Source organism: Zonotrichia leucophrys, chromosome Z (genome assembly GCF_028769735.1).
Source record: "Zonotrichia leucophrys gambelii isolate GWCS_2022_RI chromosome Z, RI_Zleu_2.0, whole genome shotgun sequence".
Taxonomy (NCBI): domain Eukaryota; kingdom Metazoa; phylum Chordata; class Aves; order Passeriformes; family Passerellidae; genus Zonotrichia; species Zonotrichia leucophrys.
In genome coordinates, this window is record NC_088200.1 from 21,726,661 (window position 1) to 21,744,268 (window position 17,608).

At 36.2% G+C, this 17,608-nt stretch overlaps 1 protein-coding gene across 2 annotated transcripts in view; it reads right to left on the minus strand.

Annotated features, from left to right (window-relative positions):
* Positions 1-17,608, minus strand: part of MCTP1 (multiple C2 and transmembrane domain containing 1) — a 217,926-nt gene that overhangs the window by 99,740 nt on the left and 100,578 nt on the right. For both annotated transcript variants that reach the window (XM_064735559.1, XM_064735558.1), the window contains 2 exons: positions 13,776-13,869; positions 1,521-1,623 (listed from right to left, as the gene is read on the minus strand). In XM_064735559.1, coding sequence (XP_064591629.1) covers positions 1,521-1,623; positions 13,776-13,869 — 197 coding nt within the window. The remainder of the gene's footprint in view (positions 1-1,520; positions 1,624-13,775; positions 13,870-17,608) is intronic.

Consider the following 17,608-nt stretch of genomic DNA (forward strand, 5'->3'; position numbering starts at 1 on the left):
CGATGCATCTCTCAGGTACAACTGAGGAAAAAAGACTGCAAGCTATAAAACACTCCACTGCCATGCACAGGATATGTCACTCTACATGTAAACTTTTGGGTGAAAAATTCATATTCCTTATTTGAATAAAAAAATTACTTGAGAGAACTCATATTTGATTGAATGGCAGATCCAGGAAATACAAATTCAAGCAAAGCAGTTCAACTTCAGTAAAATATACTCCTCCAGATGAGGGATTGCTAGCCCAAAATTAATTAAGAAATCTGAATATAAATGCAAATGTACATAGAAGAAAGGCACTGAAAGCCTTTAGAGGTTTTCTATTCGATTTCTGATTAGTCTTTTGTCCTCTACAAATCTAGGCAATTCCTTGTGCACAGAACATTGTCAAGAAGCAGACGATGATTAGTTATTGGCTCTATTGGTAAATAACTAGAAATATAAAAATGAATTTTAGCATGGTTTTGCAGATACAGAAATGCGAACTACTATAATAAGCTGATGAAAAGTACAACTATTGTGAGACTTGTTTCTTTTGCTCTGAGTTAATGTCTGAGACCTCACTGCAGGTCACAAAACCGATACTAAATACGTAAATGATAAATCTAGAGGGGAAAACAAAAATTAAAATCAGACTGAGTTTTGACCTTAAGGGCAAAATATAGCATTTTAATGTAGGACAAAGTGAAGTAAGTGTACATTAAACTAAATCTTCTACTGCTTTTGCAGAGGATTGTTACTGATTTCAGCAGCAGTGATCAGTTTTTTCTACTCACTGGTGTCACATTACAGTCAGATAGACAGAAGGGAGAAAAAAAAGGCAATTGAGCAAGGCAAACAACACGGATTTTGTCTGTGGAAGACCTTTTTTCTATTTTGTCAAAGCCTTTAACTGTCTTCAAAATAACAAAAGGATAGAGGAACCAATCACATCACTCCTCAATCAATTGTTTTAGACTGCATTTTTCACAACAGCTGTCTTGTACTAGTATGATACTAGATGGTATTGTGAGAAGGGCAGTTAGTAAATGGAGACAAGAAGAAATTATTTAATCATAATTCAGAGAAATATAAATGCATGAGGAATTTCTAACTGTATGTACCTACCTAATGTTTTTTACAGTTAACAACCATATTTTAATAAAGGTCATATTCACAGGATCTTTTTTTTCCCCACTCAAAACTTCAGGGGCAAATCCATCACACTGGATTTGACCCTTGAAACTCTTGCTGAACCTAACAGGAGTCTGGTGTGCATACCATTACTCATAAATGCCTTCCAAGAAACAGTCCTGACTTTTTTATGTTTAAAATTATACCACTTCTGTATTTGTTTTCATGTTTTCAATCCTCAAAACGTATTTGAATGTTTAGTTAAGAAATATCAGTATGTCATCACTATTCTCCTTTAGAGCTACCAGTAAGTATTTTTGTTCTTTCCCTCTCCAACACCCTCATCCCAAAAAACTACCCAAAACCCACTGTCCATCCGCTCCCCCCACCTAAATCCAAACACCTACAATGTGAAGATTTTGTTCCATTCTGGATTGAGGTTCCTGTAGACAGTATGTGTCAGCAGTCTGTCATTGTTCAATTCAACTACACAAAATGGATCACTTTTACCTGTAAGAGAAAATTTAGAACTAATTTTATGAACTAAGAAAACACATGATGAGCAAGCTTAAAATAAAACAAGTTTAGGGAGTTGTTTCTTACTTTCTGAACTTCACTGTGATGGTCTCCACTATATTCAGGATATTCATAACACACTACTCATCTCCAAAATCTATTAACATTCTTTGCTAAAAGAACAATTCTTTTGCTTTAAAAAAAGGGGGGGAGGGGGGAGGAGACAACAAAATCACCATACAGACTCTTCTGATGAAACACAGCATGTTCCTAGAAGTTGCCAAGCACCCTTGTGAGACAGTTAAGAGAACTTCACTTCAATGGTACCAATCACCCATTCACGTTAAAGATAACATAATGAAAGTATTTTGATATGAAGGAAATGTGTTATTCTGTATTATTTGTAACAACACAGCACCTATGAAAATTAAACAAAGACCATTATGCTGTATTATGTTTCATACTGTACAAATCCTCTCCCCTCTCCCCAAAATCAAAGAATCTTGATGGCAGCCTCATATAAAAACCTAACACAAGACAAAGTGGGCAAGTACAATTAAAGAATGAGATGGTATGGGCTGGAATGATGGGCTGTAGTCTCAGCACAGCAGAAATGCAAACATGGTTGATATTTCATTATACATTAAAGCACAAAAAAGTAGTTTTGGATATACTTAAAAAGAGATCCCTCAGCATGAAAGTACTGAGTACAGCACCAAAACAGAAAGTATGAAGTTGCTGCTTGGAAAATGTATTATGTTGATAATTGAAGCATGATAATGGAAATGGATATGAAGGTATATTTTTTCCTTTAAAGAAAAGCAATGCGCAAAGCAAGTGTGTGCACATGTGTGTGTGTGTGTGTGTGTGTGTATCTGTGTGTCCTTAAATATTAAACAGGCAGCTCACAGGAAAACACTGCAGGCAAGCAGTGCTTAGATACTAAGGAAAGCGCAAGAAAAATGATCAGAACTGCAAGTTTAGGGGTAGAACATGAAACTGACACTAACCCTTTCTATGTTTTATTTTGGAAAGACGTTGTGGTTTATTTTAAGCTCACCAAGAAGTTAAGCTGCTCCCCTTTTCCCCAGCCCCTCTTGCATGTGAGAGAAACTAAAAGCAGAAATTATGGGTTGAGGTAACAACTAACTGGAAATGGCAATGAGATAAGAAAGCAAACAGTAACAGTGCATAAGAGAGGGTGATTATATGCAAAATGCTCCTGGAGTCTGACACACGGTCTCCACACATGGTGTGCCACCCCATCATTCCCTACACCATGTTTTTTCCCACAAGCCTAAGACAATGAAAGATAATGGCACTCCAGCTTTCCACACCTGTACTTTTTGTCCCCAAGACCAAGAAAACAAAAGAACCCACAATGTTGGACAAATCCTCCAGCTGGAATCAGCACCAACCCACCACTCCATTCGCTGCACACTCTCCCAGAAAGGGAGAAAATGGCTGCTGCACCTCTGCACTGCCCATTTTCCTCCACCAGAAGCCATGACCTCTTCATCTTGGAAGAGAGACTCCCTGACTCCTACCAGCAATAATTTGACTACATAGAGTAACAGCCTAGACAAGCCCACACGACTCCAGGCTCTACCCTCACACATCCTTGGCCTAAACTAGGACAACAGGACAAGAAGAAAAACCTGAATCTGATACTTAAGAACAGCTTTGGCTATCTGAAAAAGGAGTACTCCAAAGTGGGATGGGAGAAAGCAAAAGGTGGGTTTAGTATCTTCAGCATTCCTGAAATTACATAGAAAGTTAAGGAGGGGTGGAGAGGTAGACCTAAGGAACAGCTATGATGGGAAGAACACTAATGAAAACATGAGGGGCATGGTGGGAAGACCTCTTTCAATAAAGAGGCAATAAAGAGAAGAAATCACATTTTGGGCTAAATTATTTAACTTGTATTTCAAATTATGTCAGTAATGATAACTGCTATAAATTTGTCGAAAAAGAGACATGCTATCCTGCTTTTATATTTTTATTTTCTCTAATAACTGGAAGGAGTGATCTTTGCCTTTGGCACAGTACAAGAGTACACATTATTTTCATGTAAATAGAAATCTGAACAACAAATTGCTGCTCCCTGGACCCAGGGGAACTTTGTCTAATGTAAAGGAACACTTGAGTTGCATAGTACTGCATGACTTGCTCTTCTCTTCAGACTTTCTTTGGGCAGTAGACTGTTCAAAATATATTGAATATTGGCATTGGCCCTCCATAATTAAATCTACCATACTAGGCAATTGTGTTTCTCAATGACTTAATTAATTCTGTATTATTTTTTCATGCATTATTAGAAACCATGAACTGAGTAGCTACAGTAGCTACATTAGTGGGGCTACAGCAATGATATTAGGGAAGGCACATAATTTGTTTCATACCTTATACAAATGACAATAAAATCAATACTTAGACAAAGCTATCCAGGGACCACAACTCCCAAACTGCAGTATTGATTTTGACTACACCAAGGGTTAATATGCATATTATGTGCATATTATTAACATTAATGATAAAGAATAATTGTTTTAAACACATTGTGAATTATAGTTAATTGATGTTTACCTGCTCTAGAAAATCATATACTGCTGAATATTTCCCATTATCTTGAAAAATGATACAATTCATTAGTCAGCAGAAATGGATGTACCACACATCTAAAGGTTCTTTTATTTCACAATCTAGAAGGTGATAGGAAATCTAAACCATTTATATTATTCGAGTTCTTTAGCTTTCAGTATTTGAAAAAGAAACACACAGAAGACAGTTAAAATAACAAGGCAGCACTGGCACAGCAGGTGGACTACTGTATCTCATTTTTTAAGGCATTATCAATCATATTTGCATATGGTGGTACAATGTGAGTTGAACATATTAAACATATACAGACACAGTAAATTACATTGAAGCATATACATGCCATTTTCTATTAACAAAGAGAGTGTGTTTACTACATTTAATTCTCTTCTGTGCCTCTTGGCATGCACTTTTTCAAAGACTCTTCTTACAGATTTACATGGATGTCAATCAATAATATGTAGCATTAATTGTAGAGCTCCTCAGTCAAACCAAAGACAACCAGTTTTCAGAAATGAAAAAAATCCCACATTTAAAGTCAACATTTCACACCTCGTTTCTCCTATCATCTGAATAGAGGCAATATCATGGTTCAAGGGTAGGCTCAAATACCATGGCTGACAAAGAGAAGTTTCCCAGCTTTGAACATCTCTGCTAAGGAATGTTGGTTTTATCATGATTACTTGGTTACAAAGTTTCCCCATGCACCTTCACCATTGCCTATTTCTTACATATGCTGAAACACTCATAGCCAAGCTGGGCCTCTGAAAGGCACCACTCATTGCTAACATGCTCAACATACGATATGTGCAAACATTGTTAAGATACTAACCCAAAGTAGTGAATGTGATCCAGAAAGACAGAAAGAACAATGCATGAAGACTTGGTGAAACTCGGTATCTATCCGTCATCTTTCAAGTTTTCATTATTAGAAAGAGTAACTGCAATCTTAATTCTCACTGACAACCTGGGCAACCTGCTGCATTTCAAGAGTGTTCAAAGTAATGAGATCATTCCCAATGAAAGCCTTAAGAGAGCACTAAAATAGTAAAAAATGTACTTAGGTCTCCTTGGTCTCTAGGAGGACCCAGAAGATTCAACAACACTATATTCAAAACCAGTACCTTGAGCACAACACACTCGAACAAAGGCAGCCTCAGATAATTTCTGTCAGTTAATGTAATTAGCTATTTCAAATATGAGATACAGAAATGGTTTTCCTTATTTTTTAGAAAAGAGTCACGCATATTCAGAAGAGTGTCTGAAGAGTGTGCTCTCCCTCTAGCCCTTCTAAAAGTACACATAAAAAACTCTGATAAATCTTGTGCTGCCTATGCTCAGGCATTCCATATTACATTATCATGAACATAACTCCTTCCACTACAAACTAAACCACAACTGTTGTATACAACTGTATGTAACCTGTCATGCATCAAGAAATTCTACTAAACCCTCTGTATCTACTGAGGATCTTCCAACTAGCAATCGCTGCTCTGTGCTCTTTGTAGGCCTCCAGCTACTAGTCCAGTGATTTTAGAGACATTTAGCTATTGATCAGACAGACATCCCCAGCAAACTTCTCAATACAATCCTAAGCGTGTGGTCAGCACTGTACAAGACTAACACGGCCACCACCTGCCTAAGGCACACATTAAAAGTATGCTCCCAGCAGCACCAACATCAACACTGAAAATCTTGAGTATCCCATGACCACAGTGGGGCTAACTGTTATCATGCCTTACCACTGATTGCAGGAGTTCACAGTAGAAGTAGGTAGTGAAAAAACAAAGTACACCTTCCAACTTACTGAAATGAAATCTGCAGAAAACCTCAATACAAAGTTAAACAGATATAATTTATCCATTCTTTTGCTGTAACAGCTCATGCTTTTTGGTCTCTACTTGTACAGTCTGAAGGGCTCCTGAAATTTTAGAAATAAACTGCTAATTTACATAATATTCATAATTGGAAGGAAAAGCAACTTCTTTTTGACAGATCTCCCTCACCCAGTACAGAAGTTGACTATCTGAGAATGAACTCTTGGAGCTCTATTTTGTAATGTATGCCACCAGTACAAAAAACCCTAAAGAGCTACCTATCTTTTGAAGCTTTGAATTCTATCTTTATTTTTATCTTTGAAGCTTCTGAATTTTAGGACACGTGTTGCATCTAGTTCGACAGATATCCTTGTTTGTGCTATGCTACGTCTTTAGACAGTGCAAGACCAGAGCACAAACTCAGATTACCTTACTTAGAGCTAAGAAGAGGATTTTACTTCAGTCAGCACTCTGTCCCTCACATTGCATATGATGCACACAATAATTTAAATTAGTCTTTTGCTTGTCACCTTATTTCTCAGAACTTCCATGTGTCCCCGGATGAACTGTACACCATAACCTGAAATCAGCTCTCCAAAAGGGGCAGCAATGAGGACCTAGAGATGTGTTGCTTGCTGTTGTTGTCAAAACTCAAAGTCCCCCAAAGCCCAGGAAGTCCTTCACAAAAAAAGTCAGTTGGCAGCTCAGATTCATTATCTGTTTTGACTGGTCACATAGACATTTTTTCTCCAACAACAAAATATAAAATGCACTTGTTCATGATGGAAAAGAGGCCAAAATAGTGATTGATAGAAGCAATCTTAAAATATTTCAAAATTATGCTTCTCAAAATATTTAGAAAATCAAAACAACAAAGCCTCAGTCTCCACACAATTTCAGCTTCCTGGATTTTCTTCTCAAGTAGCCATAGCACCACACAGCCTGTGTTTTTTCTAGTGGAAAAGTTTGAGAAAGGCCCATTCCATCAGTTAAAACACCACAGGACTTTCATCTGGCTCTATGTTCTGGTACTCACAAGCAAGCACAAACGTATTAGTGAACCCTTGCATCCTGACAGTCCCACACACACCACTGCAGCCCATCTTCCAGGCTGGAGGCGAGCTGGACTGTCCAATCTAGGGGGCAGCTAGAACAACAAACCATTGGGTGTCATCTCAAATTCACAAGAGATGGCAAAGACATGTGACCAATTCAGATGCAAGGATCTTTTATTTGTCTAGTTATGAACTTTACCTGAGTGTTAAAACTGTCAAACTGCAATATGATGTAACTCATATTTCTGGGCAGTTTATATAGGCCTTCCTTCAACAGTCTCCAAGGTGAAAATGATCCAACATAAAATTTTGATTCTTGGCAAATTGTTTTCAAGCAAAAATTATTTTTGGAACATAGTATTTCTTTCAAGCAGAAACTTCAATTGGATGTAACTGCACTTTCACACTCATTTCCTAGCTCCACTTGTATACAAAGCTGACTTTGATAAAAAGCTGTCAAATCTTAAATTTGAACAACTTGATTGCCATATTTTGTACAAGTTCAAGAATCATTTTTTAAATTTTAAAACTCTATTAAATGCATGCATTTGTCTCCAGAAAATTGCATATCATCTGCTCATTATCCACTTAATATTGTAAAATAGGAGACTTTAGTAAAGAGAAATATGGAAACATCTATATTTTATACAATAGGATGATCCTCTAGTTTAGAAAACACTTGCGTACAACAATAAAAATGCTTCTCTATCATCAAACACTGAAATTCCAGCCTGTAGGAATGAAAATGAAAAATCATAAAGGACAGCCACTATAGAAAGGTTCTTACTCTCTTAATTAAGACTGCCATGGGCCTTTCCTAGGAATCACCATTGATATAACTGCTCTTCAGAGTATATGCCAGCAAGAGAACACATGGCAGATCTAGCTGTCCTCTGAAAAACTTATTGCATTTCTGAAATATTAACTCACAAGGGCCAGCAGATAGCTTTGGGTTAGATACCCATTAGGCCTTCAGAGATACTTCTGCCATTGCTATGGAAAACATACCTTGCCTCAGTATAACTCCAGGGAAACAAATAATTTCATAATTTTACCATTTCACAGTCCATTGAGTTACAAAAACTGATAAAAAGTCAATTTCAGCATTAGCTAGCCCATGAACCCATTTTCATCAAATCACTAGCCTTATTCTAAACTAAATATTATATTGACATTACATTACAAAACTGAACTAAAAATGCTTTGGACAGTTTAAAAACATAATAAGGAATTTCAACTGCATTTTCTACATTCAAAAGTAAAGTTCTCAAAACATAACTTCATGAAGTTCAACCAACTTTAACATGGCTATAAAAGGCAAAATATTTTTTAAATATTACATAGGCTATTATGATTCTCTCCTATCTCTGGCCATGCCTATCCATTACGGATCTAAGTCCCCACAGCAAAAAAGGCCTTTATTTTTTCAGAAGACAAGACAGCCAGTTCATGACTCTGGGGGGCAGTGCCACTCATGCAGACACTAATGTCACTAATGTTGTTCCAAGCTCCCTGCCAGCCAGCTGCTTGCAGCAGAACAGTCAGTCTGACCTTTGGCCAGGAGGAGGAATGGCTCAATAGCATGAGAAGCTGCCTTATCTAATGGATTAAGTACAGAACCCAAGTGAAATGCCACCTTTGACAAGGACTTGCTCTGTTGGCCTTAGCTGAGTCAGTTAACCTTTCTTAGTTTTCCATCTTTAAAATCGGAGTTATAATTCTACTCTATCTGTGATGATGCAAACATGTTGCAACACACTGATACCATGAATGCTTGAGGTATCTTACAAGGCAACTCAGTGTAATGCCATAATCAAGTTAAACTCATCTCCACAGACTACTTTAGAAAAAAAAAATCACAAGCCATCGTTTCATTGTATGTATAATTATAAATGTTACGGTTAACAAAAAAATGTATTTTAATAAAATATCTTTCAAAAATATATTTTTAAATCCTGTTTTTTCTATTACTAGCTAGAACAGGTACTTAAAAGCCAGTACCTTTCCTGTACATGATATTGGACCAAAGGCTTCAGGTGACCTATATGACAGAACTTGATGAAATGTTTTATCTACCACAGAATTCTGCCCACCTACTAGATTTTTGTACTTTGTGGAGATAGCTCAAGTGTATATTGAAATCTGTTTGCACTAATTGACAGAGCAAATTACTTTTGGAACCGTATTTCCAAAGGGCTTCTGAATTTATTCCTTCAATTTTACACGCATGGACTTCCATACCTTTGTGAATTTAATGTTTGTGTTCATCACTCTGACATTTCCTAACATTTGAAGAACCATTTCAAAGACCATTTTTGCACAAGTGATGTTAGAACAGTTTAGCAAGACAGATTTTAGAAAAGACATTTACACTTAGCAAAATTTTAACATAGACTTTTCTTAGAAGAGAGGCTGAATGCAGACATAAAACTGAAAAAAAAAAGGAAGAAAACAAAAATCTGACTAATTTTCTATGCTTAGTTTCTCTTCTTTAGTGGAGGAAAAGCCTGAAAAGCTTTTGAAAACAAACCTAAATAACACTGAGCTCTTTAGTAAAATCTCTCAGACATATAAGGTTATGAAATCACAGTACTCGGAAAAAACACAATTGATTGATAACGAGGACAGAAATATAAATAAATTTACTTCTAATGAAGACTGAAGACACAGTAATCAAAGTGTTAAAAATTCATTTCATGCACATTTCATTTGCCTCTCAGCTGATATTTATCACGTAATTCTGTGAGAAAGTGGAGGCCTAAGATGCTCCAGATAAATGTCTCAATTAATTGTACAGAGGTAGCCCTCTTTGAGCTGAACCAGAGCTGTGAGCTCTTTATTAAAAGCACTATTCTGTAGCCTGTAACCTTGTTCCTTGACTCCTCTCTAGTTTCCAATTTAAACAAGTCCCCATGCGGCCCACTCTAAAGGGCTTTGTCTCCCTGTCATTGTTATGAGAGCCAAGGCATCCTGGAAGTGTGAAATCAGACCTCATGAGCTGAACGGTTCCCCAGGGAACACAAGACCTCGCAGAAGGTCAAAGTCATGGGCTGGACCATCTGAAAGCGTCTGATCGCTGGTCTGTGACACAGCAAGAAGGGTGGGGGCAGGGGGAGAAAGAGCCAGGGGGCTAGAATTGAACACATCTTAATTAAAGCCCAAATACTACAAAACAAGCTATTTTCTAGTCAGGCCATCTTATGGAGCTTGAATTTTGCTCTTGCTAATGAATCTGAGTTCCTAAATATTACTCCTTAAAAGCACAGCACGTTTGCTGAAATCCATCAAATCTGTGGCACACCTTTTCCAATCTGCTTACTTTTCATGAATGATGAGGCAGAGATTTTGAATTTTATTTCATGACACAAGGAGCAATGTATCTGCCTCAGTAAAAGAGACGCAGACACTGCCTTGCAAAGCCAGCAGCCTTCCACAACCACCCACCATCTATACCTGACTACGCTGCACAAGGATTAGATATATCTGACTATTGCCTAAACCTAAACAATGTCACAGTGAAGGGCTTATTGTTTTACTGCCTGCAATTTACATGGGTTAGGTGAAACCCATGTATAGAATGTCAGAAGCCAACTGTCATGATGAGTCCATTATACTTTAGGTTTTACTGAACCACCAGAAAATCTCCTCATATCAAAGGATGTCACTGTAGGCATAGCACCTATCCTTCCAGGACTCTATAAGCAGCCAAATCCTTGAGAAAGTCTGCCAGAGATTTCATGAGCAAGCAAAGACTTAGGGAAACAGGAATATACTTCTTTCTAACTCAGGATTTAGGGAGAAAAAAAGTCATGCACTGAATAGCTAAAACACAATGGAAAACTCAATTGGAAGGTTCTTCTCAGACAGAGAAGGAAAAATTAAACTTCATTCTCTGTATCTTCCCATTCATTAGATTACACTTTCAAAGAATTTATACTAAATAATACATCGTTTCCAGAAAGGTGTATTTGCTGTGACCACAATTTCCAATAGAATATAAATTTGCATTGGTGGAATCCCTAGAACTGTGTATTTATCATGGAACTACACAATTTTTCTGCGGGAAACAGCCTCACAGACCAAATCATTTTCCCAAAGGCCCTGGTCCTGAAAGATACCCAGTTTTTCAGCTCTTGTGAAAACCAAGTTAAGCTTTCAAGCACCAGTGGGGAGTCTCTCAACCCCTCAGTGGTTCTTCCTCTCATAGATCTCCTGGCAAGTGGGTTGAGTGAGAACTCTGACTGTACTTTTCTGGGGTATTTTTAATATCCACTTATGGGATGCTCCAGCAGCACAGCATTTCAAAATTGGTAAGGTCTACTTGCTCCCCTGCCTACAACTTAACTGAAATTTCAGCTCATCCCGGCACATTATTCTTTGCATGTACATGTGAGGAGGGCTGTAAAGCTAAGACCTGAACCATCACCCTTAATCACTCTCTTTTTTAAAAAAAATCTGTACTAACCTTAAGGATTTGAAGCACACTGTCCAACATTAGGCTATTGAATGTGAAGGAAAAAAACTGCCCTTGGCTATCAACAGTTTATTAAGGGCTTAGCTAAAGTGACCCACTAGCATTCCACTGAGGGAGGCTATGAGCTTTCTGAGGAAAGGAGTAGAATTGGAGGTTTCATTAAAAAGTAATTTGTGCTTTTTACTCCTTCATTCAACATGAGTCTAAACTGCTTTTTATTCACACAGAGTTAAGTACAGTATTACAATGCTGCTCAATGCATGGGACAAAGGAAAAATTTCACATTTTGAAAAGGGGAAAAAAATCCTTGCAATCGTAGCAGGATTGATGGCTACTTAAAAGATTACAGAAATCTTTTTCCCTCTGTGCTTATGTTTAAGAATGGAATATTAAGGATTTTAAAAATCTACTCAGCTCAAATTAATAAATTTTGATTTACTATCTCACATGAAAAGATTCCTGGAAGTGAAATGGGGTATGTTTAGCAGGAAGGAAACAAGAGCAAAAACAGGTACTACACAGTTGTTCCAGCTGCTTTTCAGACTCAGGGGCAAAAGATTCTGAAAACTCATTACAGAAAGATGTGCAAACTAGTCCTTAGCTTTTACTCATAGAAGCAATCCTTAGTAGTGCAAGTAACACCACCGATGACAGCACACTAATCACTTAGTTGAATAAAGGTGGGTCAAGTTTTTACACAATTTTTGCAAACATGATTTATTGACAATCACCAAACACCTACTTTATTTCTCACTATTACAATTTGAAGTTTAATTTTAAATGAATGACCTGTACATAACTACAAGTTACTAAAAATAGCTATAAACTACATTAGCAGATAATAAAACCACTTCATCCTCTTTTCAAAACTCCCAGAGTACTTTTGTCCAGAATATACAAGATTTCTGCCACATCTGGAATGTGCAGCCATCTTACAAAACACATCTGGTGTATCAATGCTTTTTCTTACTAACAAGGGAAGATAGTGAGTGTCCTTCCCCATCTTCCTGCCTGCCATCCTAAATACAATGTCTGAAAATTTTTGCTAGCTCTATATATCTTTAATTGAATCAAATATATATCCAAAAAGAATGTTCAACGAGCACAAATAACATGCTGTTTTGGAAAAGCTGAAGATTGAATCAGGTCAGGGACTAAATTATACCGTTTGCTCCGAGTAACTTAATCTCTCTCTGTTCAGAAAACATTGGATTATAAGGTCAAACCAGACTTTAGAAGCATTTCTACAACCTCACCAAAAATAGAATCTGTTATTTTGTGTGTCACAAACTGGATGATCAAATGTTTGCACTGATAAAATGCTTGCACTAATACCATGTCTGAAATACTGCTAGTCATGTTAATTATCACAAAACTACTAAAAATTGAGTAGGTTGCTCTATATCTGCTCCTTTAACAGAACATTTTTTCTAGTTTCCTTTTACTTTCTTCCCAATTTTTAAAATTTTCATTATTATTTTAAATCAGAGATGGCTATTTTCTGACACAGATGTAGCTCATTTTGCTCCATTCAGCTCAGGCAGTAGGAAGGTAATTGCCTAGAGGAGATGGACATTTCTGAAGAAATATGGTCAGTATGGCTGAAATACTTTTTCTTTATTTTGCAAAGCAATGTGTCAAATTAATTATTCAACTTATAACATAAAATAGAAAATGTGAAAAAAATCATCGTATTTCCCTTATCTTATAAAGATAAGCAGTAGCTACAGCAAGTTGCATTCAGCTGAAATGCCTGAAACCGACAGCAGCTTTGCTAAATATCTGACACATACCAAGTGGTTCTTTTGGCAACAATTTTAAAGTAGTATCTAAGTCTGGAACCTTTTATTTGCCTTGTACCTTGGAATTTAATGTTGATAATTTTGTATGGTGTAATCCACTAAAATAAAAGCAGTTTCTTCTATGTAATATTTATAGGATGTCTGATGGAGAAAAATTTATATTTCACCTTTATCAGAAATAATCTACTTAGGGCTCTGCTAGCATTAGAATGACTTGCTGCCTTACTTACGAAAGTTTTGTTTGTGTTTAGATTTTTTTGTTAATGAGCAGAAGGTGGAAGTGCACAAACAGAACATAACCTGTAGATGAACTTTTGTTTTTAGCATTTTTTTTCCCAGTTCTAAAATCACCAAATATTACTACGGTATTCAGTGTCACAGAAATTAAATGAATCCTTGCCTGTGACATCAGCTGCCATCAATGCTTCTGCCCTGATGACCTTCACCTGAAGAAATCCCACATCGCTGATGTTATGGAACATCATCATTGGACTCTAAAAATTAATAAAAAGAAAAATAATTCTGTATTGCAAAAGAGACAAACCAAAAGCAATATTAATACTCTCCTCCCTCGCCCAGATGTAAGTTACTGTAATTCTACCTACATACTCAGACTTTTAAATATTATTTGCTGAAGAATGTGCAGTTGTTTGCATTTCTTCCTATATTTTGCAACTTTAACTTATCAATGAAAATTACAAAGGAAGAGTTAGAATACGATTGATTAAATGTAATACAAATTCTAGTGAATTAATCCCCTAATACTATGGAAATAACTGTACTTCAAAATTTGAAATTATTGCAGTATATTAAGAAATTAAAACAAAAAAAGAAACAATGCCTCTCCCTGAATTATTTTGCAAGAACTATGTTCACATTTTCCCTCTGATGGCTCCAATATTATCTTGAGCAGTGACCTAGGGACGATACAGATTTTTGTAGTTGACTATTACATGCAAGCTTGCATATACCAATATACAAGCTTGCATATACACATATAATAAGCTGGTGAATAACATCAGCAAAAGCAATCAAAAGAGAATAACAACTACTTAATAACTGTCATAATAATCACATGCAGAAAAGGTAAAAAAATAATTAAAATATGTTTCAATTCCACGGCAGAAAGCTCTTAACAGAAATAATTATATTTTTTTGCATAAATTTGTTCAATATCTACATGTATTAAGAGGAAGAAAAAAGAGTTCACTACACTGACACTTGCATTTATTCATCCAACACAGATTTAGAAAACTTATCAAAAACCATGTACCACTGCTGCTCTTTTTTCAAGTAACTAAAACTAACAAACTGGGAGTATTGCACTAATTAGGCGTGACACGCCATGATTCTCAAACTCTAACTTTTGGTATTATTTAAAATTCGCAGAGTTTTAAATGAAAAAACATTGAATGCAAATTTTGTTCATAAATACTAGCCCATACCTTTATTTTGAAATATTTTAAAATCCGGACTAATGAATTTAGTGCCTATGGTCCTCCCTAAAATTGTAATGTGGTGAAACTTTTTCCACCACCTATGAAAATGTCCAGATTTCTAAAAAAAGTAAGCATCAGGGAAAACATCAAATCAACAATTCCTTAATTTATTACAGAAGCAAAATTTACTGTTATGGGAAACAAGAATAAATTTAATCACTGAAAAACCCACAGATGCTGCTTAAATGAAATACTAAATGTCAGCTTGCAAAACTAGTTATGCTTTTGCACAGAAAATCTACCCATTAAGATGTTAGACATACAATATGCATCCCTGTCTTTCTAATTAATAAGACAATTCTAACAGTTACATCACACTGATACTAATTTCACAAACCCCAGCTGACCATTTACTGTTTACAGTGAAGATTTGACCTTGCAACATTGAACTTAAAAATCCAATTCAGTGTAGTAGCTCATATGTTACATACATGCATTGTGTTATAACAGGGTAACAGTGAATAAATTTCTACCAATTTTAATAAGATAATCATCATAAATATTACTTCAAAATGCTGGTGGTCAACTTCAATCAGCACATGCTCAATCCTTTGCTTATGTGCTTACAAGCTGAGGGTAGCAGAGATGGTATTACAGATAGCACTGGTGTAATTCAAAAGCATCTTTGCATCCCTCATTTATTATAATGATGATCAGGGTTTGGAAGCTTCTTATCACAACTAGTCCCAGAACAGAGATAATTCTGCTGTAATATGCATGATGAAAATTACAGGACTTACAGAAATGTTTCTACATTCTACCCAAGTTTCCCAACAACCAAAACAAACACCAAGATGTAGAAATACAACCAAGCAAAAACCGAATACAAAGCAAGACAAGCAACAGCACCCACTTCCTATGATGCCACACAATCCCCTTTTCCCAAATTTCATCCTGGTTAGCTCACTCTTAAGGGTGCCAGTGCTGTATTTTGCTTTGCCACCTTTGTTAGAATCCCACAGAATTTTTGAACTTTTATTTCCAGAAAGTAGCTGGCTTAGATTCATTTACTGCACATAATGACTGGGGAGACTGATGAAAATGAATACAGTGCCACGACAGAGGCTCTTGGAGAAGCAAATTACTTTAACACATTACTTTAAATACATAACTTTAAGTAATGATTTAGCAGACCATATTCTGTCTTCTTATTTGTGACTATTGTTGAAGGTATCAAAAATCCACATAGTTTCTGAAGCCTAGAATTTTCATAGCAAAGGAATCTATGATTTGCTGGGAATCTTTTCAGCCCTCAATAGATGGGAGAAGATTGAAATGCTCTGGAGATGAGTCTTCTTTATTTTTTTAATGAAAGGCTGTATAATATATTTTCTGTATGGCTGCAGCAGCTGTCAGGAAGAGCATCTCAGTTCAGCTCTATTATGGGAGAAGCAATACCCCATCCCATGGCATTGAGATACACTGAGGGGCTAGTACTGATTGACAGCTTGTCACCATGACGTCTTATTCCATCTCTGTTATGGAGAAAATTAATGTCACACCACCAGCCTCATGACTCGCTGTCATCTTAGAACTGCTCACCTTTTATCAATGCTCTAAATAACATTTCAAGCCCATCGTCTCACAGTGGACAATCTGGTCAAGGGACATTAAATCGGATGACTGTGAAATGTCATAATAAAAATGGAATGCTAACAACTTCTCTAAACTAGCTCCTCTGGTTTTTAAACTGTGACAAGGGGGACCATGAGTTCAGCACACCAGTTCTGAAAAGGTCATACAATCTCTCTTGGTCTGTACCCATTAATGTGCCCCCCTCCTCACCCCAAAAGGAATTAATCTTTTCAGACAATTGTGGTAAAATAATGGTTCAAACAGTAATGCCTATTTAATTTGTAAGGCTCTGATGTTCAGCTACAAATGGTTAAGTGACAGTAATAGAGTCATTTTCTAAGGCTATTTGATCTGATGGCAAGGTCAGCTCATTAACTGTTTTTGGCTGTAGAAAGGGTGCAAAATATATTTCTCAAATAGAAGCTAGATTTTTTAAAGAGGAAATAAATCCAAAAAAACACCCACTCAATAGGGAACTCTACATCTTGCTAATTACACATGTTGTCTTAGTATTAGTTCTGAAGTGCAGGAATGAACACCGAAGTAAAATTTAACATCAGTGAAAATAAACTACTGGAATTAAGTTAATCCTGGTAATTTCTGTCTTCTGCTAGTATTTTTAATAAAAACAGTAGAATTTATCAAAAAAGTATGTGAATGCCACAATTTTCAGAAACACATAATGAGAAACTCATACCTCTGCAATATGAACATCTTTCTAAAATTTAAATGTTTTCAAATGCATACACCACTGTAAACGTATCCTTGTATTTACAAGGAAACATATCCTTGTATTTACAGGAAACAGGAATAAACCAGATCAATCTTATGCCACATAATTATGCTTTACACTGGGGACAAAAAAATTGAGGATTTAGGAAAAATTATTAACAGTACAGTTGCAAAACATTTCTATTATAGCAGTATATTTCTATACTGCTACTGAAATAATCAAAACCATCAGTATCACTTGTCTGCCATATCATCACATAGAATAAGCCACAGAAATATGTTACTGTTGCTGTTGGTAGCAGGAACTATGGCACCTCAAAAACATATCCATCAAAAAATTATTCTACTTATAGACATCTATTTTGACAACCACAGACTGTCTTGGTGGATTCCAAAATGTACATTAACTCTCTTAATTGTAATTATT